A 21527-nucleotide genomic window follows, 5' to 3' on the forward strand; every position below is an offset into this window, starting at 1 on the left:
TTCCTTCCTTCCTTCCTTCCTTCCTTCCTTCCCTCTCTTCCTTCCTTTCCTCCCTCCTCCTTCCCTCCCTCCCTTCCTTCGGCAGTGGCTTTTTCCACTCTGATGCATCCATCCTCCTCATTTCCCCCTCTCTTAGCAGAAGACTTTACCCCCTTCTTCACAGAGGAAATAAAAGGTATCATACACCTTCCGCAAACTCCAGCGCCCCTGCGTCCAGGGGGTGCAGAGGGGTGTCTCCCTTCGGGCCGTCCCACCTGCTGCTCCCTGTGCACTGCCCCGAGGGTGAGCGTGCCGTGGACCAGCCTTCCCTCTCCGGTGTCCTCCTTCTCTTCCCCTCTCCTAGCCTTGCTTCTCAACCCTTAAACACGGTCTGCTCTCTCCCCTCTTTAAACAGGACAACAGAAAACTTCCCAACATCACTTCTTCCCTCTCACTCCCCTCCCTGCACAGACAATTGGAAATAATGATGCTTGCTGCCTGTGTCCTTATCTCCCCGCCCTGCCCTAGGGTCAGCAGTGACCTCGAGGCTTCCAGCCCCGGGACTTCCTGTAGCTGCCCCACCCGGAATGTGCCCTCCCCGAGGTGACAGGGTCCCCTGCGCACTCCCTCCCCCTGCAGACATGCCTTGGTTTTCCCTTCCAGCACGGGAGCCTAGTGCTTTCCTTCCCACACAGCAACCTTCCCTGGCGGCCTTGGTCTCCGGCTGCCCTCCAGCAAGCAGCACAGTCCCCCAGGCCCCACCCCGGGCTGCCTCTCCCTGCCATCCCAGTCCCAGGGGCCAGTGGTCACTTCTAAGCAGCTGATTGCCTCGTGCCGGCCCGTAGCCCAGACGTGTGCGCTCCACACACAGCTGGCTCCCCTCCGGCCCCCCCACGGCCATGTCTCACGGGAGCAGGCCCAGATCCCACCTGCTCTTCCCTCCCCGAGCACCAGTGTCTCCTTTCCCTGCTGACAAGCCCTGGCATCACCCTGGGCCCTTCCTCGCCTTCTCTCGGGCAGAATCTCCAGCACATCCTGCTGTGTCCATCTTCTGTGTCCCATCTCTTCTGTCCCCTGCCTCCAGCCACATCAGCCCACCACCCCAGGACCGACAGCAGCCTCCTCAGTGGTAGCCCTGGCCACGCGGGCCTCTGTCCATCCTGTCCTGTCCATGCGCTCTGCCAAGAATGTTCTTCCTCGGAGAGAAAGGGGGTTATGTTCCTCCTGTGCTTCTAGGCCCTCAGCAGCCTCCCCTTCCTGGACCAGCCGGGCCCCCACCCGTGCACCCCTGCCTGCCTCCGGAGCTCATGCCACTCAGCCCTCCCTCTGCATGCAGAGCCACGTTGGCCCCCACAGACTCCCAAGGGTGCAATTCCTGCCTCGGAACCTCCCCACTCACCATGTCCCCTGCAGAAGGCCAGGTTCACTCTCCTGACCTCAGAGGCCATGCCGGAACCACCGTGCGTGCTGGGCTGCAAGGAGACCAGTGTTCCCTAAATATATGCCTAGGACTGAAAGGTCACAATGCTTACGGCTTCCTGTCTCCGCTCCGGAGCAGGGGGCTCGCTTAACCTGCACAAAGCGAAGACTCTAGGTCCCTTTCCTACACTGCATAGGTAGGACTCGTAAGTAGTGGTAGGTAATATTGGATCCGTAGTTTTGTTTTTGTTTTTGTTTTTTAACCAAACTTGGGGCTTGAACTCACGACCCCGAGATCAAGAGTCACACGCTCTACCAAGGGAGCCAACCAGGCGCCCGTGGATGTTGAATAAGTTACTGTAGAATTCCAAACCTCATTTCTGTTTTGTTTCCAGCGGGGTTGGCGTCAGTTTCCTCTTCTGCTGGGTACTGATGGCCATCGTGGTTCTCACGTTTGTCATCGGTGGAAACATGGAAAAACTGGTCTGCGAGCCTTACAAAAACAGGAAGTTATTCCAGGTAAGGATGGCTTCCAGTCCCCACGGCGGAAAGGGCTTGAGTGGAAATTTCGATTTCCCCATATCTAGTGGGGGCAGGAAGATGAGCATTTTGGCTTTTATTCAGTGCGTGAAGATTCCTTCTATTCGTCAGAGCAAAAGGAAAAAAACGTGGTAAAGTACTGTTTCTCGAATGTCAGGTGAACCAACCACCAGCAGTTGAGGCCTGCCGGTCAGTGTGGATTGTAATAAGCGGGGGAAGAAAATTCCCAAGGAGGGGTAACCCAGGAGGCTTCTGACCTTTTAAAGAGGTTCTCAAATGATGGTTGCCCACGCAGATGCTTTGAGGCCTTCAATGTGAAGTGAAAGACATGGAAAAATTCCACGCCTCGTGGCTGAGTGTCGTCCCTGGTGGATGTCTGACGAGGCCGTTGGGAAATGAGTTCAGGCTCTACCTTCTCCCTCTGAAACCGAGTCCCGTGGACTCGACGGGACAACCTCTCAGTTCAGTGTCACTAATTAATGAGGCAGTTTGGGTCTGGGTGGCACTCTCGTCACTCTGACTTTCCAGTGCTTTTCTCCAGGTTCTGGTTTTTAAAATATATTTCTGTTTTCCTGTTTTATCATATATGCCTTTTCGCCTCAAATCTGTTACGAAATTTGGTGAGTGACTACAAAGGTAACCAGTTGTCTTAGTATTTTAATTATTCAGTTGAGGAAAATTAAATTGGGAGTGTTGATGTGTTAAATTATGTCCATTTGGCCTCTTGATAAAAAATAATAGTGATACATCAAGCCAGACTTCATTATCTCCCGTGCTGCGTTAAATTGCTAAAGAGGAATTCTTAAAAAAAAAAAAAAATAGGGGATTTTCTTTTTAAAGATTTATTTATTTATTTGAGAGAGAGAGACAGCATGAGCACTAGCAGGAGGGGCAGAGGGGAGGGAAAGAGAATCCCAAGCAGAGTCTATGCTGAGCACTGAGCCGGACGCAGAGCTTGATCTCATGACCCTGAGATCATGACCTGAGCCGAAACCAAGAGTCAGCTGCTTAACCGACTGTACCACCCAGGTGCCCCAAAATAGGGGATATTTTGAAACCATTTACATTCCTCGGGCACATATACGATCACGCACTAATGAGCTCGTCTTAATTTTATGATATATATGACATATTAGCCATCTTCAATATACGATATTAAGTGAAAGAATATGCACGTTTTAATTCATTTTGTCTAGAGAAAAGTAGCAAAGAGGTGGACCAACTGCTTTATGGCTTTCTATTGGCTACTCTGAATCAAGTTGTCAATTCTCCCATTTCTAATGTACTTGTCTTACTAAGAGAGGTGTTCTCCAAAAGAAGTAGTTCAGTAATTCTTATTGATGCTACCCAGTGGTCAATTTATTCCAATCACACTATTATTTTCCCATTTTTTTTATTTATTTATTTATTTATTTATTTATTTATTTTTAAGATTTTATTTATTTATTTGACAGAGAGAGACACAGCGAGAGAGGGAACACAAGCAGGGGGAGTGGGAGAGGGAGAAGCAGGCTTCCTGCCGAGCAGGGAGCCCGATGTGGGGCTCGATCCCAGAACCCTGGCATCATGACCTGAGCCGAAGGCAGAGCTTAATGAATGAGCCACCCAGGTGCCCCATTATTTTCCCATTTTAAATTGGAAACCAATGAAGAGAACCATGATCTGAAAATCCCCAAAATATATTTAACAGAATATTTATTTTATTATATGTATGTGTATTAGTGTAAGAGTATCTCTTTTAAAAAAGCTTTTTTCAATTTGTTCTAGATTTTGGACACACCATATTTACTAAATGAGAATTGGAAATACTATCTCTCTGGCATGGTGTTTAACAACCCGGATATTAATCTCACTTTTGAACAAGTTTACAGGTAGACTTAATGGCATTATGCATTTTTCGGCTACTGAAAATGTTGTTCCAGAATGAGAATTTTGCTTTCAAAGTGTCTTTAAGCTTGATAAGACCAGCTATTCTCTAGTCTTTGCAAGGAAGTGGTAAAAATAAGACCAAAAAGAGCATCCTTCCCCTGAAAGCCTTCTAGACTTTGGCGTGGTGATGTCTCAAGGTCCCCCTGTCCGGTATGCACTAGACCTTGCTGGTTAAGGTGACCCTAAGATGCATTAATGAGACCCTTTGAAAACTCTTTGTACGGCAATCACGCCACCCCAAGTAAATGCTATATAAGAAGAAGTTAGCAGATGGGTCCAAATCTCAGACATGCTAATTAATAGTGAAGCAGCTGACTGACGGGCTCCAGTCTTGGCTGTACCATCAGGGAGCAGGCCTTGGTGACTTTGGGCAGTTTTACTTCCTCCCTGCTCAATACGGTTCAGAGGCTCCCCTAGCAGAGATAGCAAATGAGTGGCCTTCGTGGTAGCCCTTGGTAGTCAGCCCTTGGTGGTCTTGCTCATAGCCAGAAGAGTCTCAGGATCCTTCTCCACAGCATGTTGTAGGCAGACGTTATCGATTGATTGGAGTCTCTGGGCATGATTAAACCATCTTTGGGCTGAAAAGACAAAGCCGATCTTCTTGGCCCGGCCTGCCAGCTCTTTGTGACTGGCACCTGCAGAATTCTGCAGCCTACCCCTGGTGGCTAGTGTATCTAGTACTCTGTTCCAACAACACCAGCTGACTGGGGATTCCCTGGAGAGGAGTATCACTCCTCCTAGGGCTGTGGGAAAGTGGCTTCTCCCGGGCATCCCTCGGGGCTAGAGGGCTTTGGCTGCTGGACAAGGAAGAGGCGCCCCCGGGAAGGGCCCGTCCCAGTGGCAGGGACATGCATCAGATGAGCTTGCTCTTCTTAGCTCAGTCAAGGAGGCATTTTGCACATTTTAGAGAAGCACAGAGAGGTGAGGCCAAGTTAGGTGTACTGACCGTCTGGATATAGGTGTGGCCCCCTTCCCTATCTCCATCCTGCCCTTAAAATAAACATCCAACCATTTTTTTGGTAAGTGAAGCTCAGCCCTGGAAATATGGAGGCAGGTGGTCTGGCAGGGGTTTGATAGAATCTTTTAATAAAGCCCATGATATGCTCTGTAACACACCTCTTTCTAGCAGGTGGTGTCCTTTTTTGTTTGTTTTTTATGAGAATTTATTTCTTCCCAAGTTGTGAACTTGTTATCCCTCACAGCAGTAGAAAAAGCACAAAGGAGACAGAAAGAAGGATGCTTTACCAGTCTTACTGTATCTGTTCCGAAGATGGGACATTGAGTAAAGCAGGGAACAAAGTCCCGAATTGTAGGCGCGTGGGGGTGGGAGGGGTGGTGACCTCCTGCATCGGCACTCAGAAGCCACTTCTCTGCACCCAGATTTAAACAAAACTAAAGATAAACAGTGAACCTTTCTCTCCATCCTTAGCGGGGGACAGAGATAGACACGGCTGCCTTTCTGGATCGTGATTTCTCTCTTTATTCCCACAGCGACTGCAAAGAAAATAAGGGCATCTATACCACACTTAAGCTAGAGAATAGCTACAATATCAGTGAGCATCTCAACTTTCAAGAGGTAAGGAATTAGAGCCAATCGGGAAAGGGATGTATGTCTTTAGTAAAGCCAGTTGCCTTTTTCTTTTTCTTCATTGAGGTGAAATTCACATAAGATAAAATTCACCATCTGAAAGTGACATTTAGAATGCTCACAAGGTCCTGCAACTCTCACTTCTGTCTAACTCCAGATCATTTTCATCACCCCCCAACCCGTTGTCTTTCTTGAGGCCTGAGTTTCTCTAGCTGACCACCCAAAATCTCTAAAGCGGCCTTCGGTGCGGACACGACGCAGGAAGATCTTGCTGTGTGTGTGTCAGTGTCCCTAGAGGAACAAAGCCCCGGGGGTGTTGGAGAGCCAACACTGGCCACCCTTTTCGGCCAGGTCCCTGAAGAGGGAACTAGGCACCCAGAACTCCACCCTACACAGTCCTTGCCCCTCAGGAATCATGGCTGTGGCTGCAGGACTCCAAGGGGCCTCTGCGGAGCTCCGCCAGCCCTCAGCAAGACGGCATGGCAACAGCGATGAAAAGGGACAGAAGGGACTGACTTCCTCTGCTTCTTTGCCCGCCCCCCTCTCCCCCAAGCCCCCCCCCCAAGGCAGAGCCCACTCAAGAGCATAATGGACAGGAGGAGGAGCAAAAGAGTTTCAAGGGCACTCGGGCACTACACGCTCGCTGCCTGAAACTCTGCCTGCCTCTTAGAACAACCCCACGTCACCAGCCATGTCCCCGTGATCTCAAGTGTCCTCGCCGCGCGAGTCCAGGGCGTGCTGCCTCCTTCCCCTGGGATACAGCCTGCCTGGCCCCCTTCAGCATCTGTATTTGTCCAGACCCATTCAGAGCCCGCCTCCCCTCCGTTGCCCCGTCCAGCCCCCTGCCTTGGCAGACTCTCTCCTGCCTCTGGGGTCCTGACGCAGTTTGCATGCCTTTATTACAACGCTGTCTCTTCCTTTGAGGGCTTTGAGGCCTGAGATAGACTATTATTTTGCTTTGCATCCCAGCTCCTCACACAGTGCTTGGCGTGGGGCATAAGGAAGGAGGCAGGGATGCAGGGAAGGAGTGGGAGGGGAGAGAAGAGTACCAGGAGGAAATGCCAGTCAAGGGCACGTCTGTGTTTTTTTTGTCGTGTGTCATTGCTCTTTTAACGCGTATGTGGCATTCTTGAAGGATGGGCTTACCTATAACTTTTCTTTTTATCATGCAGCATGCTGGAAACATAGGCAATGATTTTAAAAATCTGAATGTAAGTATTGACAATATTGTGCTGCTGGACGAAGTGGGAAGAAGAAACCTTATGGATTTCAGCTCTTCAGGAGTAGACACCATAGACTATAACATCTACTTGGCTGAGGTGTGACCCAGGTGTTCGTGCTTGATCTTTGGGGGTGGAAATAACAGCAGATAGCTCCGGTTTTTTATTTTTCTTTCCTTTTTTTATTATTGAGATTAAATTTACATAGCATAAATTAACTATTTTAAAGTGAGCAATGCAGGGGCGCTTGGCTGGCTCTGTCGGTAGAGCATGCGACTCTTGATCTCAGGGTCGTGAGTTCGAGCCCCACTTTGGGTGGAGAGATTACTTAAAAATAAAATCTCTAAGAAATAATAAAAAATTAAAAAAATAAAGTGAACAATTCATTAGCTTGGAGTAGAATCACCATGTTGCTCAACCACCGGTTCTATCCAGTTCCAGAACATCTTCATCGCCTGAAAAAAACCCCTCATTCCCATTACATAGTTGCTTCCCTTCTGCCCTCCCAGCTCTGACAACTACTAATCTGTGTTCTGCTCCTATGAATTTACTGATTCTGGCTATGTCATATGAGTGGAATCATACAGCATGTGACCTTCTGTGTTTCATGGTCTTTCCTGGTCCCCTTTCATGGAGCCTAAAGTTTTTGAGATTCATCTCCATTATAGCATGGATCAGTACTTGATTTCTTTTTATGGTTGGATCATGTGGCTGGATAAAAATAATATGGTTTTATATGTATAAATACGAGTGCAGCTGTTGTCACCTATGTTGAGAATTTCCAGCCTTACTTTATGGACCATAGCTCACCCTATTGTCTATTAGATATTGCTAAGGCTTAAAAATCCCACAGCCATGACATGGTTCTCTTTCCCCCTCTTTTGTAGATGGGTAAAGCTCCCACCAAAGTGAATCTTTTATCCTTTGCAAATGATCTAGAAGCAAAAGCCGACCATTTGGTGAGTTCAAACAGTCCAGTTCTAAATGCTGTAATCATTAGAGATGTCAAATGTCCGTACTATTCTTAGCTTCCTTATACCACAAGTAACCTTCAGTTAAAAGCGCCTCTCTCTCTCTCTCGGGCATGTCAAGACTTCCCACCAGCCGCCACCGCCGTGTGGCCCAGAAATCTGTGAGCACGTGAATGGTCCCAGGGTGGCATCAGGGTGCCCACAGGTCTCCTGACCTCTGCTCGTGGTGCTGGTGGCCTCACTGCTTTAGAACCATCTCTGCTTTCACGCCCATCAACCCCTCTACCTCCAAACACGCGCACGCGCGCGCGCGCGCACGCGCGCGCACACACACACACACATCATTTTTCTCGCAGTGTAGGCAACGGGAGGAGATTCCATCTGGTACTCTGCGTCACCAATAGCAACTGGATAAGGGAAAGCAAAGACATCACCCGAGCCCCGTAAACTTCCGTCTTCACTTCCCCTGCTGGTTGGTGACTCGGTGGCTCAAACGGGCCCCTTTCACGAAGCAGCAGAGCATGGGGATGAGGAGCCTGGGCTCTGGAGGAAGACTGGGATTTTAAATCCTGACTCCACCGCTTCCTAAGGAGAGGAACTTGGACAAGATGTTTCACCCCTCTGTGCCTTAGTTTCCTGGTCTGTAAAATGGGGACATAGCTGCTGGAAAGCAGGCTTTACAGCAGCTCTGTTCTGGCGAGGTGAGAAAGAGAGCACAGCCTCTGGCCCTCAGGAAAGTCTCCTGGCTTTGGGTGGCCGCTGAGACGTCATGGTTCTATGATTCGAGGTCAGGTGTCTTGGCGCTGCCCTCCGGGTGGTCCCCACACCCACAAGCGGACAAGGAGGGCTTCACGCTGGTCACGACTACCCTGCCCCGAGCTCCTGCACTTAGGGAGAGTGCTCCAGAGTCTGGAAGGATGGTGTTGACCTGTGTTTATTTGGTTCTCCTTGTAGCCCCAAGGAAGTTTGAAACAGTCCCTGAAAAGTAATGCACAAACCATTAGAACGATTCACCGTGGCCAAGTCATTCCTTTGGAACAGTCAATGGTAACAACCTACAACCTCTGGGGTTTCCCCGGGACCCGAGCAAAGCCCATCTCACTAGCTGGCTTTCATTTAGACTAACCTCACGCGCGAAGGTCAAACCAGCTGGCCTCAGGCTAAGAAACTGAGCTATGTTAAAAAAATAACTTGCAGGGGCTCCTGAGTGGCTCAGTGGGTTGAACATCCGACTTTTGATTTCAGCTCAGGTCTTGATCTCAGGGTCCTGGGGTGGAGCCCCAATTCAGGCTCTGTGCTCAGCGGGGAGTCTGCTTGTCCCTCTCCCTCTGCCCCTCCCCTCTGTTCTCTCTTTGAAATAAACTTAAAAAAAATAAAATAAATGATAGCAGCTGGGTTTTAAAGAAGACACATTTTCAATGTCACCACTCCTTTCGTGCCTTATCTCCTTGCCTTTTCCACTTGCCTGTGACCAGGTAGATTAACTCTGGGATTGCCCCACGTACTGGGCTCCAGCTCTCTTGGCCTTCAACAGGCCCCCGGAAGCCAGGCACCTAGCTGGAAGGCTGATGTCTGTGCCCTGGACTCACTCTTACTTACTTGTTCTCAAATTCTTTTTCTCCAAACCCTGCCAAGAAATATGGGAAGGCAAGGGTAAGTCCTTTTCTCTCTGCCTCCTTTAGCTCAGTTCGCTGATCCGATGGGCGATGTTTCCTTTCTCCTCTCTCGTAGCCTCTGTTCTGACTTCCCCTTTCTTTTTCTTCTCGCTGCCTTCTGGCTTCTTTCCCTGAATTCCAGAAAGGTAGTTTGTAGCAGAGAAAGGACACGGGCTCTGGAGTCAGGCGGAGCTGATTTCAGATCCTGTTTCTGCCTCCACCAAGTCTTAGGGCTTTCCGTCTCTCGTCTGAAGATGGTGGGAACGGGTCCCGCCCTGCGGTCACCTGGTTCCTGGAGATGAAGGGGCTGATGTCCCAGAGAGACTCTGTGAACAAAGGAATGATTATTAGGCTTGTGTGGGAAACCTGTTACAGAGTTGGCTTGCTCAGGTTTGGAGAAGCACATCAGTCCACTCGACTCCAGTCTTGAAACCTTCTACAACTAGTTTTTACCATGTCTCTCTCTTTCTTTCTGTCTCTCTTTCCCCTTCTGACTTTCTAATTAGAGTATTCACAAAGAAAATTGATTTTCTGAATTTTGTATGCTATGCTCATCCCAATTTTCTGCTCTGCTTGTTTATGCCTAGCACAGATTTGTTAACATTTTAAGCTGATTTTTCCCTGTTCCTTAAACGCTTTCCTTCAAGGAGACACAAGACTCCTTGGCCTTCTCAGAGCTGGGGCAACCTGTCTACAAATAGGCAAATAGCTCTGTACATGTGACCTACAATCTAAACCAGGGTTTAGCAAACCATGACCCCCAAAACTACAATCTGTGGGCCAAATCCAGCCTGCTGCTTGTTTTTATAGATTAAGATTTATTGGAACACAGCCATGCCCCCTTATTAGAGATGATTTATGGCTGCTTTTGGCCAAAAGGGCAAAGTTTACAATTAAATTAAATTAAGTTAAAAATAAAATAAAATAAAATGGCAAAGTTCAGTGCTTTGGACAGGGTATGGCCCACAAAGCCTAAAATATTTACTATCTGGCCTTTGTTTTTACCACTCCCTGATCTAAACCATTCAGGTTAAACTACTCTGGGCAATTTGGGTGGAATTTCTTTTAAGGAGTTCCTGCTACTTTGAGCAAACCTGACTCAACGTGGTTTCTTGGGAACCTTGCATGGGGCGTGCTGCTCTAGAAGACATATCCTGATTTCCTTCTTCAGCTTTCCTGACACCAGAGCTATCGTTACTTGAATCTGTTGTTTTTTTCTAGAATGAAACCATTGCAGAGTAAAGTCAGATCTGATGGCTGACTGCGGGGAGGGAGGGGAGACACAGGCATGTGATCTTGCTGGTTCATGTCATAAGTTAGAAAATACTGCATATGTTTGTTCACCAGAGTACTATCTACCAAAGCATCAAGGAACTTCAACACAAAAGCAGCAGACTGGGGGTAAGGACTGATTTTTCCTTTTCTGTCCTGGGTGGGGCGGGTCTTATCATAAAAGCACACACAGACTCTCAGAGATGTTGGTTTTACAAGTATTTAAGTTTAAAAAAACAAACAAAAGGCTTGGCTATCTACCCATTTTAAGTGTCAAACTGGGTTTTCCTACCACTTGCTTTCTGCAAGTACGTCTCACCTTGGCGCACTATTCGACACACAGGCGAAAGCTGTGTCTTGATGTGTGGGACGCAAGCTCAGAAGATGCATGGTTGCTGTTACTGAAATAAGGCTACCTGCACAATCCAGTGCCTTCTGACCACAAACACATTCTCACTGTTGGGTCCATGGCGGGCTTCTCCACCTATCTGCCTGCCCGGAGACCCAGCCTGAAGGAACAGTTCCTGTCTGGGCCACCTCATGTCCTCGAGGTGGAGGACAGGCAATCAGAGGGTGAATGGAAACAGGCTGCCCTTTCGGAGACTGCCTAGAACCAGCACTCTGCCGCTCTACCTACGTTCGATTGGCCAAAGCAAGGGACGTGACATGGCCGGACCTATCGTCACGGGGTGGGGACGTATGCCCCCGCCCATGAGAAGCCAGGCCCAGAAAGACATCAGTGATCAGGACCACAGGGGCCTCCCTGGGACCACAGACATCCCCACAGCAGAAACTGAGCTCTGTGGCTATGGTGTGTGCATCTTGTATCCTCAATGCCAATAGGCAACTCAGAAAATATTTCTTTATTGAGCAGACTAGGCTGCCCGTGAGAGGTTTGGAATGTCAGTCAGCCACAGTGGAAGACTCCATGGTCCTCCCTGCGCTTTCCTCACAGCTGCCTTTGCAGACCTTTGCCACAGGGCTTCTTGCCCCATGCAGCTGGGTCTCCCGCGTGAACCGTGAGCTCCTTCAGTTTAGCTGGTACACTCCCTGGGCAACACTGAGTCTGCTACTTGACTGACATACCAAGACCCTGAGTTCCCCCTGAAGACTATTCTAGTAGGTTTACTCTGCTTGGGGACCATCACTGTACCTCTAATCACGGTTGTCCCATGCCAAGGGAAGCTGGAGACAGACTGGGGACTGCGTGCTGGTCCCTTACTACGCTGCACCTCTTACGTTCAGGGTGACGGTGGTCAGCTATGCCTTCCCCTTCACAAAGGGCCGGTGTGGGGGCGAGTTGGGGTGCAAATCAGCTCTCGACCCACTGGCCGGGCTGTGTGCCCTGAGGTCTCCGGGCAGAACAGAAAAGGCACCTTTTCTAATTTGACCAAGCTGCCAGGTGGGGATTCTTATCTGTGTGAAATAACCAGGTACAAATCCCAGGTTTTGTGTCCCCAGCCTGGTGACATCAGGCAGGGTCAGCCACCTCCCCTGTGAAGGGAGCCTAACACAATGCCTTCCAAGAGCCTGTTCATACCAGAGCCCCCCTTCTCCATGGGGGGTGCATTCAGTGCAGGCCTGAAGCCACAGGGGGTACAGGACCCCATCATACTTAGTTCTTTTCCCATACATACACAGCTCCGATCAAGTCGAGTTGATAGATTAGGCACAATAAGAGGGGAAAAACAATAATCAATAATAAAATAGAACAATTATAACAATATACCATAATAGAAATCATGTGAATGTGGTCTCTCTCTCTCAAAATAACTTACCGTACTGAACTCCCCCTTCTTCCCATGATGAGGTGAGATGATAAAAAGCCTGAGTGCGGGGCAAAGGGAGGGGAATGGCGTAGGCATGTGGCAGAGCGTTAGCTACTATTGACCTTCTGACCATACGTCGGAAGGAGGGTCATCTGCTTCTGGATCCCGGGTGAAGGAAACTGTGGATAAGGTGGGGGATTCTTGGACTCAGTGAGGTGATTTGGATTAAGAGCTTGGCCCGGTGTCGGGCACAAAGTGAGTGCTTGGTACGTACTCCACTCCTTCCCCTGCCCTCAGAGGGCTGGGCTGGTTCTGTGGTCTTCTTAACTAGCAAGTTGTGGTGGTGTGGGGCCGAGCTAACAGCACCCAAATCCACATGCCAACCATCTAGTTAAATCCCTTCATCCCTTGAGACCCTGTCGATCGCTGTGTTTTCCAGGTGAAAGTGGTCAATATCCTTTCCTCTCTGGATTCTGCTCAGGACTTCCTCAAAACCCGCATCTCCTCAGTTATTGTTGAAGTAAGTGGATGTGAGCCCGTCACTCCGTGGCTGCAGAGAGTATGGGATAGTCCTCTTAATGATTTTACTACTCTTTGATCTCTTTCCAGGAAAGTAAGAAGTATGGGAACACGATAGTAGAATACTTTGAACGCTATCTGCAGTGGGTCAAGTTCTCAGTAAGTAGTTTATCTTTAATGAACTTAAGAGGGCCATGTGTTAGGATAGTCATGTTCTAGGATAAAATCAGGAGGAAATAAAGTTAAGTTCCTAGTAATTGGGTGGGAGATAAGCAAAGGACCTCGAACGTGGGGACCGTGAAGAGGGGGCTCCTAGGACTCAGCACATGTCATCCACACTGGACCCCTTCTCAGGCCGGCCCACCGAGCTGGAGAACATGCCCTCACTTTCTCCCCCAGCTCCTTTGCTCGCCATTTTGGGGGTTCTTGCCACACTTGACTCTGTCTCCCCAGTGAACTATGAGCTCCCTTCAAAGCGGTGGTGTGTTCGTGCCCTGGGCCCTGCTGAGCTTGTCAGGTGGTTGGTGTATTAGTCTACTTGGGGTGGCTTGAGCAGAAAACAGAAATTTGTTTTCTCACAATTCTGGAGGCTGGAAGTCCAAGATCAAGGTGTCAGCAGTGTTAGTTTCTTTGGAGGCCTCTCTGCTTGGCTTGTAGGTGGCTGTCTTCTCTCTCTGTCTTCACATGGTCATCCCTCTGTGCATGTCTGTGCCCGAATTTTCTCTTCTTTTATAAAGACACCAGTCATGTTGGTTTAGGACTCACCCTGATAACTTCATTTGAGCTGAACTGCCTCTTCAAAGACCCTACCTCCAAATACAGTCACATTCCAAGAAACCGGGGGGTAGGACTTTTGTCATCTTGGGCTTTGGGTCTGCGTCCCTCTGAGGATTATTCCACTTGGGGAGAGGTGCGGGGGGTGGGTGGGGGGTGGAGGGAGATGCTTGCAGCTGAGTTACTTGAATAACCTGGGCTGAGTTATGTGGGCTACTTGCTGTCAGCCAAGACAGGCTTTGAGAAGTCTAGGGACTCAGGAAAATTTAGACTACCCCGAGCAGCCTCGAGTGTCTCCTATCTATTCCCAGCCCTCAGCCGCATGAGCCGAGACTACCGGCAGTCTCGTCCCTCTTTGCTGCCCCACCCCCATATTCCAGCCACACCCAACTGCTTGATTCTCGGAAACATTCACAGTTCTCCACGTGATTCCCTCCGTATCATCTCCCCCTCCCCAGTCCCCGCCTCCAGTCCCCACCGTCTGGGCCCTGAGCCTGGTTCTCCCTCAAGGCCCAGCTTTCTGATGTCTATTCTGAAACCTCCTCCTGCCTCCCAGATGTGAAGACCTCGGGGTCTTCCCAGTGCTGGGGTGAAGGGCATGCACACGCAGGTAAGGGCAGAAGAAATGCATTATCAACATCACCACCACGGCCACTCAACCCTGTGCGTCTCCTCCACCAGACCGAGGAACCACAGCTTGGTTACATTCATATAAAGCAAATACCCTGAAACCCAAGTGAATCTGGACAGGAATGGTTAAGTCGTACAAGAGCCACACCATGGGAATATTAAGTGGCCATTTGTACAAAATGGATCAGCGCTATGCCAAGGGACTAGGAGAGATTTTTACAGGGTAGAAATAAGAGAGAAAAGAAAGATGCAGAAAAGCATACAGAATATGACTCCTACCCTGCTTTTTGTAAAACCAACAGTTGAAAAGCCCAGAAAGAGAGTGTACGGGGTTGTCTGAGCTTGGTAAAAATAAAGTTGTTAACGTGGGTTGCCTTGTAAGGTATATATGGAAGAAAAGGGGAAGGTGAGTCCACCCATAAAGGAAAAGAAATAGGACACATCCCTGTCCCAGTGAGTGAACATCTAGCTCACTGTACGCACTCAGAAGTTTTTTTTAAATGAATGACTATAGTTATCTTAAGTCAATGGGATTGGAGCATCTGTTTGTGTGATTCATTAGACTTGTATGAGCACTGGGTGGTGTACGCAATTGAAGGATTGTTGAATGCTACATCTGAAACTAGTGATGTACTATAGGTTGGCTAATTGAATTTAAAGTAAAAAGAAATAAAATTAGTTTAATTGATTATTAAAAACTTGTTTATTCTCACCTCATTAATGAGTTCATAGTTTTCAATCTTCTAAAATGGGGTCAGCAGGTGGCGCTGTTTCTGTAAACACAATTTTACTGGCACACAGCCACACCCGCATGTTTCTGCATCCTCGGTGGCTGGTTTTGCCATACCCAGCGGGAGTCCAGCACCTGTGACAAAAGTGTCTCAGCCTGCCCTGCGAGGTCGAGAGTATTGACTCTCTGGTCCTTTATAGAAAAAGTTGGCCAAGCCCTGGTCTAAATGATATAAGTATTGTTTAATTAGCTTTCCATTTCTTCCCCATATCCTTTGTCAGATCTCAAAGGGGTCAGGCGAGAAATTCAGACTGAGCCCCTGTGCTGGAAATCTGGACTTCTGCATTCTCTCGGGAGCCTGGCAGGGTGGGCCTTATTGTTCCGAATAACAAGGGCAGAACTCAGAGACCCGGGCTCAGACAGAATCAGCACCTCGCTTTCGAGTACCTACTTGTATACACCGTGGAGCTCATCCCTAGCCATCAGCTCGCAGCTCTGTATCTGAGACGGTGTAGAGATCCTTTTTGTGAGAACAGGTCAAGGGTAAACGACACATCTAATTCTTGTGGATTTTTGTGGGCGTGGCTCAAAGCTCCCCTGTGTTTCTTACCCCACAGATTACTGAGCAAATTGCAGCCTGTAAACCCGTGGCCACCGCTTTGGACTCTGCTGTGGACGTCTTTCTGTGTAGCTACGTTATCGACCCCCTGGTAAGAATTTCATCTTTCGAAATAACGAAACACAATAAACTGGTCACTCTTCATGGTTTGTTGGCAGATTGTAGTACGCCCTAGGATATAAAATAGTTTTGCGCTTGAGTCCATTACTGTTGTAGAATCCAAGACCTAAAATCTAAAATTTAGATGAACGTGTTGTGATACCTAACAGGCTGGGAAAAGCCAAAGACCTAGCTGCTTACCTTTGTCTCTTACTAGAGTTATATTTATAGAAGTCAGGAGACCCTCATGAAGAAAACTTCTATTTGTCCAGAATAGATGGAAAGAGTGGTCACTGGTATGCATATTGCCAATATGTAAAAGGATTCTTAGTGCAACTATGTAGATACAGTTACAGATATAGATATAGATATAGATACATAACCCCAAAGCTATAGCAAACTTAATTTAATTTTTTTAAAAGATTTTGTTTATTTATTTGACAGAGAGAGAGAGACAGAGAGAACACAAGCAGGGAGGGGACGGCAAGCAGAGGGAGAGAGAAGCAGGCTCCCCGCTGAGCAGGGAACCTGAAACGGGGTTCGATCCCCAGACCCTGGGATCATGACCTGAGCCAAAGGCAGATGCTTAACCTCCTGAGCCACCCAAGTGCCACTTAATTTAATTTCTTATTTAAAACCCTTTGAGATATTACCATTGGGATGGTAAGTTCCAATTAATCAAGTTTATTCCTTAGCTCTCTTCACTCCTCAATATACACTGACCATCTCTGCGAGCCAACCCTCTCATTTCCTCTGCTGGAAGCACCCCGGTGACTTCTTGTGGCTATCCCCAGTGAAGATCAGGGTCCTTAACTGAATACACTAGGCCCTGCATGGTTGGGCCCCTACCCATGGAGGACACATTTTGCACTATTTGATCACCTTTCTCTCCAGACACACGTTTTCTTTCTCTTCTTTAAATCCATCTCGATGTCCCCACCTCAGGGCCTTTGCACATGCCATTTCTGCTACCTGGACTGTAAACCACATGCACACACACTCTCTCCCTCTCTCTCATTCTTCCCCTCCACACCCACACCCCATCTGGCTAACTCTAGCTCTAAGTCCGCCAGTGAGTGAGAACACAGGCTCTGGATTTGGACTGTACTTCTACATTTTCTGAACTCTGTGACTTTGAAAAACTATTGAATTTTCTGAGCTTCATCATCCGAGTAGGGCTGTTTGATAGTTCAGTGAGAGATTATGTGTCAAGCCCTTGACGCCATAGCTGGTATGTTGACACTCAATACATGTTTGCTATTACTAGTGAGCAGCGGTCAGGTCTTAGCTCAAACATGTCTTTTTTTCCAGGAAGCCTTTCTGATCTTCCCACCTAGATTGAGCTCCCTTTTCTACACTCCCATAGAACTCTATGCTTTTCCTTTAGAGGTGTTATTGCTGTTTGAATTGCACATTTGTGTGATTCTTTGATTAAGGCCTGTCCCCTGCGGCACACTCTAGACTCTCGACTCCCTGAGCGGAGGGCCCGTGTGTTGCTGCGTCCCTGTCATCTGGCACATTGCCTGGCATAGGCAATTGAATGAATGATGATCGGACAGCTGTTTGTCAAAGTACATCTGTATCGCTCCATCTGCCCATCTCCCTGTCCCACATCCACACGTCCATCTTTCTGCGAGACGGACCTTCACACCTGAATGGAAACACTCCTGCGCTCTCCCAGCCATGCAGACCCCAAGGCTTGGCTTCCTGGCCGCCTTCCCTCCTCCCCAGCCCGTTAGGGGCTTTGTGCTGCTGCTTGGACCCCCGCTTGCCTGAACCCTCCTTAGGCATCCTGGGCTAATCTTGTTGATTCTGAATTAATCTCGTTGCATCCAGTCTTCACCACCTGCCCCAGCTACTCAAATCACCCAACTATCAGATGCTTTCCACAAATAATTGGAGACCAGTGAAGGGGAGGCCTGGAGGCTGGTCAGGAAGATCGTAGGCTGGAGCTTTATAGCAGGGCGGTCTAAATAGTCAGAAAGAGCTCTGGGCATTGATTTTGCCAGGAAAACAGACTCCAGACTGACTAACATGTTCCTTTTATATCTCGATTGTTCCCGGAAGAATTATGGCAGCTTCCAGTAAAAGTATATGGTTGTCATCAAGCTCTAAAGCCTCTCAAAACAAGTTTGAAAGCATAGAAATGTGCCAATAAAAGAACGTGGTGGGGGGGGGGGGGGGAGGAGAACAAATTTACTGGGAATTCTGGGCCAGGAGGGGCCACTGCCATTCGATAGAACATCCCATCAGGAGAAGAGCAGGATCGCAGTGGCTGAGCCATGAGGGTTGGGGTGGGGGGCCACTGTGACATCCAAGCTGCCTTTGCCTCGCGGTGGGCTGGGGAGCCGGTCCTAGTGTTAACGACAACATCCTAAGGCAGCGGCAGATTTTGTGCATTTACGAAGTCGGCCAAGTGTACGATGCTGGCCAGTGTATGATGCCCACAGGGTCATGCTGGTTGTTCCCAGATGCGTCCGTTGTGACTGGTGAGTAAGGTTACACGGCGTTGGGTGTCGCCTCTGCAAAAGCTAGCGGTGTGGCCTGGGGCAAACCGAGGACAGATACCCCTCTCGACGGAAGAACCACCACTCAGCTACAGCTGGTGTCGCCTCGTGGGGATGGGGGCTCAGTGTTCGGAGATTGAACTTCCGCCTTTTCAAGAAAGGACATAAACCCAAGTTCCTATGTGAAATCCGACTTATGAATGTTGGCAACTACTTTTTGAAACTACTTTAAGCTGCCTTTTAGACAAAACAGGGTTGAATACAGCCTATGATCTGCCCTCAAATTGGCTAAATTAACTATGGAATGTTTGTTGAGAGCCTCGTAATTTTGCCTTTTCCACACAATACTGTTTTGGAATGAGGAGGCTGTGGTCCCCCTGTTCTGATGCCCAGCAAGGCCAGGAAAGTGAATTAGCACATCGGACAACTCCGGAAAGTGATTCGGCTCAGGCGGCCCGAGGGCTCTGCGCTTCTCCTTGGCAGCAAAGGGACGCCATCTGGTGGGGTCTTAGATTCAAACCCTTGCTTCTCCACTTTCTGCCACTGTTCCTCATTTGTAAAATCAATATAATAATAGGACCGATTCGAGGTTTTCAGAAAGATTTTAGGACTTACAGTAATATGTAGCGCTTCACACAGTGGCTGACTCGTATTTTGTTCACAAATGGTCTCCATGAACAAAATTAGGACTCATTAAAAAAATTGCAAAAGGAAGGGACATCCCCCCTGCCCCCCGCCGCCAAGCAACTGCTGTTTCCCATTCCCCATCTTCAGGCATGTAATCCTCCTGATTTTCTTTTCTTCCCTAGAATTTGTTTTGGTTTGGCATAGGGAAAGCGACCATATTTTTACTCCCAGCCATCATTTTCGCTGTGAAGCTGGCCAAGTACTATCGTCGAATGGACTCAGAGGACGTGTACGATGAGTAAGTAGACATTTCTGCAGAGTTTGGGGAGCGCGGTCACTTTCTAAGTGGTACTCACCTCAGAGAGCTTGCGGAAGATGAGATTACACTTGGTCTTTTCTTAAAGTAGGGGTCACCTCTGTTCAGGTGTCTTCTTTGTACCGACTTTCTTATGGTTGTTTTAGCTCTGTTTTCCCTCTTGCTTACTCTTCTCAGCGTCCTTAACCGACCTTCTTGTTTCTTGTTTGCAGTTCCTCTGTCTTGGGGACTTGGCACTTTACTTTATAACTGTTTTTACTAGTTTTCATTTTGACTCTGTAGCCTACGCTCTGTAGCCTCTGTGATGACCCTGTATGCTTCATTTGTACTTCTCTCACTTCCCTCTCGACCTGTGTCTCTCCTGAACTTACTCTGTCAGCATCTGTATTAGGGTAAAAAAATGTGGGGGATGCAGCTGTTGAGCTGTAATAGTAATTTAAAAAAAATACTGTATCTCCCTTTTTAGTATTTTATAGTGCTGAAACTGTATTGCCAAAAAGTAAGCGTTTTCTTTTTTTTAACCATATTTATCAGATGGGACTGGGGAGGTCATCATTATTAATATATGATGGGCTTATAAAATAAAAGTAATAACATCTTAAAATTACATAAAGACATTAGATATGCCCAGATAAAAATCAGTGCTGATGTCTCTTAAAATGAGGGCTGGCACATACAACGTCCTGAAGAAGTACTTGTTGAACTAATGACATTTTATACGTTCAGTTTATTTATCTATAAAATGGTTGTTTCAATACTTGCTTTTAAAGGGAGCAGAATGTGAATATACCTTTTCACCTTCTTTGTAGACTTCACAAATTGTCATATACTTTTCATGACCATTAGATTGCCTTTGTAACCCATGATGTAAATACTTCATCTTAGAGGTAACATGGTGTTTTTGGTATATTTATTTTTGTTGCAGTATGGAAAATGGTAATATTGGTTTTCATAGACATCATTCTACTCAGACTGTATGAACAAAGTTTTTAAACAGATCCAACGGCACAGCACCTCCAAATACTGGAAAAGAAACACTTCCCTCCTGGAGTTTACAGAGTTCAGTGATTTTTATATTCAACATGCACTGACGCGCCAAACAGTGAAAAGCGTGTACACCTATTTTTTTTTTAATCTCTAGAAGTTTTGCTTTAATCATCTGAGCCTTCGATGAAAGTTTCAATATGTAATACATTCACCGAATTTCCAGTTTAGCTTTGGGAACAAGACATGAATTGTGTCCCATTTCCTTGCTTGGGAGCTTAGACTTGTAGTTAGAGAACGCTCAGCAAATCGCAGATGTGCGTGTGTGTGAACAATAAAAGAATGATTTCAGAAATCTGACTCTAATCCTCTTATTGAAAAATATTCCTATATGATAAATACCAGTTACGTCACTGTGTCCTTTTCTCAGAGCTGCTGTAACAAATTATGCAGAGGGGGTGGCTCTACACAGAAGTGTCTTCTCTCGCAGTTCTGGAGGCCAGGGGTCGGAAATCCCCTTCCCCAGAGAAGGAAGACTCTGTTTCATGCCTTTCTCCTCGAGTCTGATGATTGCGACAATGCACGGCACTGTTGGGGCACATCACTCCAATCTCTGCCTCTGTCTTCACAGAACGGAGTCTGCCCTTGTGTGCCTGGGTCCAAATTTCCTTCTGCTTCTAAGGAGTCATTGGATCAGGGCCCATCCTGATCAAGAATGACCTCGTTTCGCTTTCATCACATTTGTGAACAACCTATTTCCAAACATCCACAGGCTCTAAGCGGATACGAATTCGGGGGGGGAGGGGCGGACACGGTCCAAGGCAGCACCGTCACACAACAGCAATAGCTAATAGTCAGAAAGATAGGGGAGGGAGTTTGAAGGAGAGCTACTCTACACACAGAAACTAAGTTAAATAACCCAAATCACAAGAGACAGAAAAATGACAAATTTTACGAGACATGTACAAGATAGTGCCTCACCCCCTCTTCATTTTACATTTGTCTTTATTTAAGAACATGTTAATACTCCACTGCTTGTGAGCAAAGATTGTCTCTTTATCTGACACAGTGATGCCCAGCCCCTGCCATGCAATGGATTCACGTGGCTGATACTTAGGTCCCACCCTTAGAGACTCTGATATAGTTGGCTAGGGGTGTGGCCCAAACATGTGGATTTTTACATTTCCCCAGGTGAGGGGTGCCTGGGTGGCTCAGTCAGTTGGGCGTCCAGCTCTTGGTTTCGGCTCAGGTCATGGTCTCCGCGTCGGGCTTTGCGCTCAGTGAGGAGTCTGCTTCAGATTCTTTCTCCCTCTCCCTCTGCCCCTCCCCACTCGCACTCTCTCTCTCAAATAGATGGATAAAGCTTTAAAAAAAAAATTT

At 47.8% G+C, this 21527-nt stretch overlaps 1 protein-coding gene across 2 annotated transcripts in view; it reads left to right on the forward strand.

Annotated features, from left to right (window-relative positions):
- PROM1 (prominin 1) overlaps positions 1 to 20215 on the forward strand; it is a 101275-nt gene extending 81060 nt beyond the window's left edge. For both annotated transcript variants that reach the window (XM_021679384.1, XM_021679385.1), the window contains 12 exons: positions 1794 to 1917; positions 3706 to 3809; positions 5359 to 5443; positions 6628 to 6774; positions 7563 to 7634; positions 8601 to 8693; positions 10649 to 10702; positions 12782 to 12862; positions 12952 to 13020; positions 15613 to 15705; positions 19030 to 19145; positions 20089 to 20215. In XM_021679384.1, the coding sequence (XP_021535059.1) occupies positions 1794 to 1917; positions 3706 to 3809; positions 5359 to 5443; positions 6628 to 6774; positions 7563 to 7634; positions 8601 to 8693; positions 10649 to 10702; positions 12782 to 12862; positions 12952 to 13020; positions 15613 to 15705; positions 19030 to 19145; positions 20089 to 20143 (1093 nt within the window). In that variant the 3' untranslated portion in view covers positions 20144 to 20215. The remainder of the gene's footprint in view (positions 1 to 1793; positions 1918 to 3705; positions 3810 to 5358; positions 5444 to 6627; positions 6775 to 7562; positions 7635 to 8600; positions 8694 to 10648; positions 10703 to 12781; positions 12863 to 12951; positions 13021 to 15612; positions 15706 to 19029; positions 19146 to 20088) is intronic.
- Positions 20216 to 21527: the final 1312 nt, after the last annotated feature.

The sequence above is a fragment of the Neomonachus schauinslandi genome, chromosome 2 (assembly GCF_002201575.2).
Source record: "Neomonachus schauinslandi chromosome 2, ASM220157v2, whole genome shotgun sequence".
Classification (NCBI taxonomy): domain Eukaryota; kingdom Metazoa; phylum Chordata; class Mammalia; order Carnivora; family Phocidae; genus Neomonachus; species Neomonachus schauinslandi.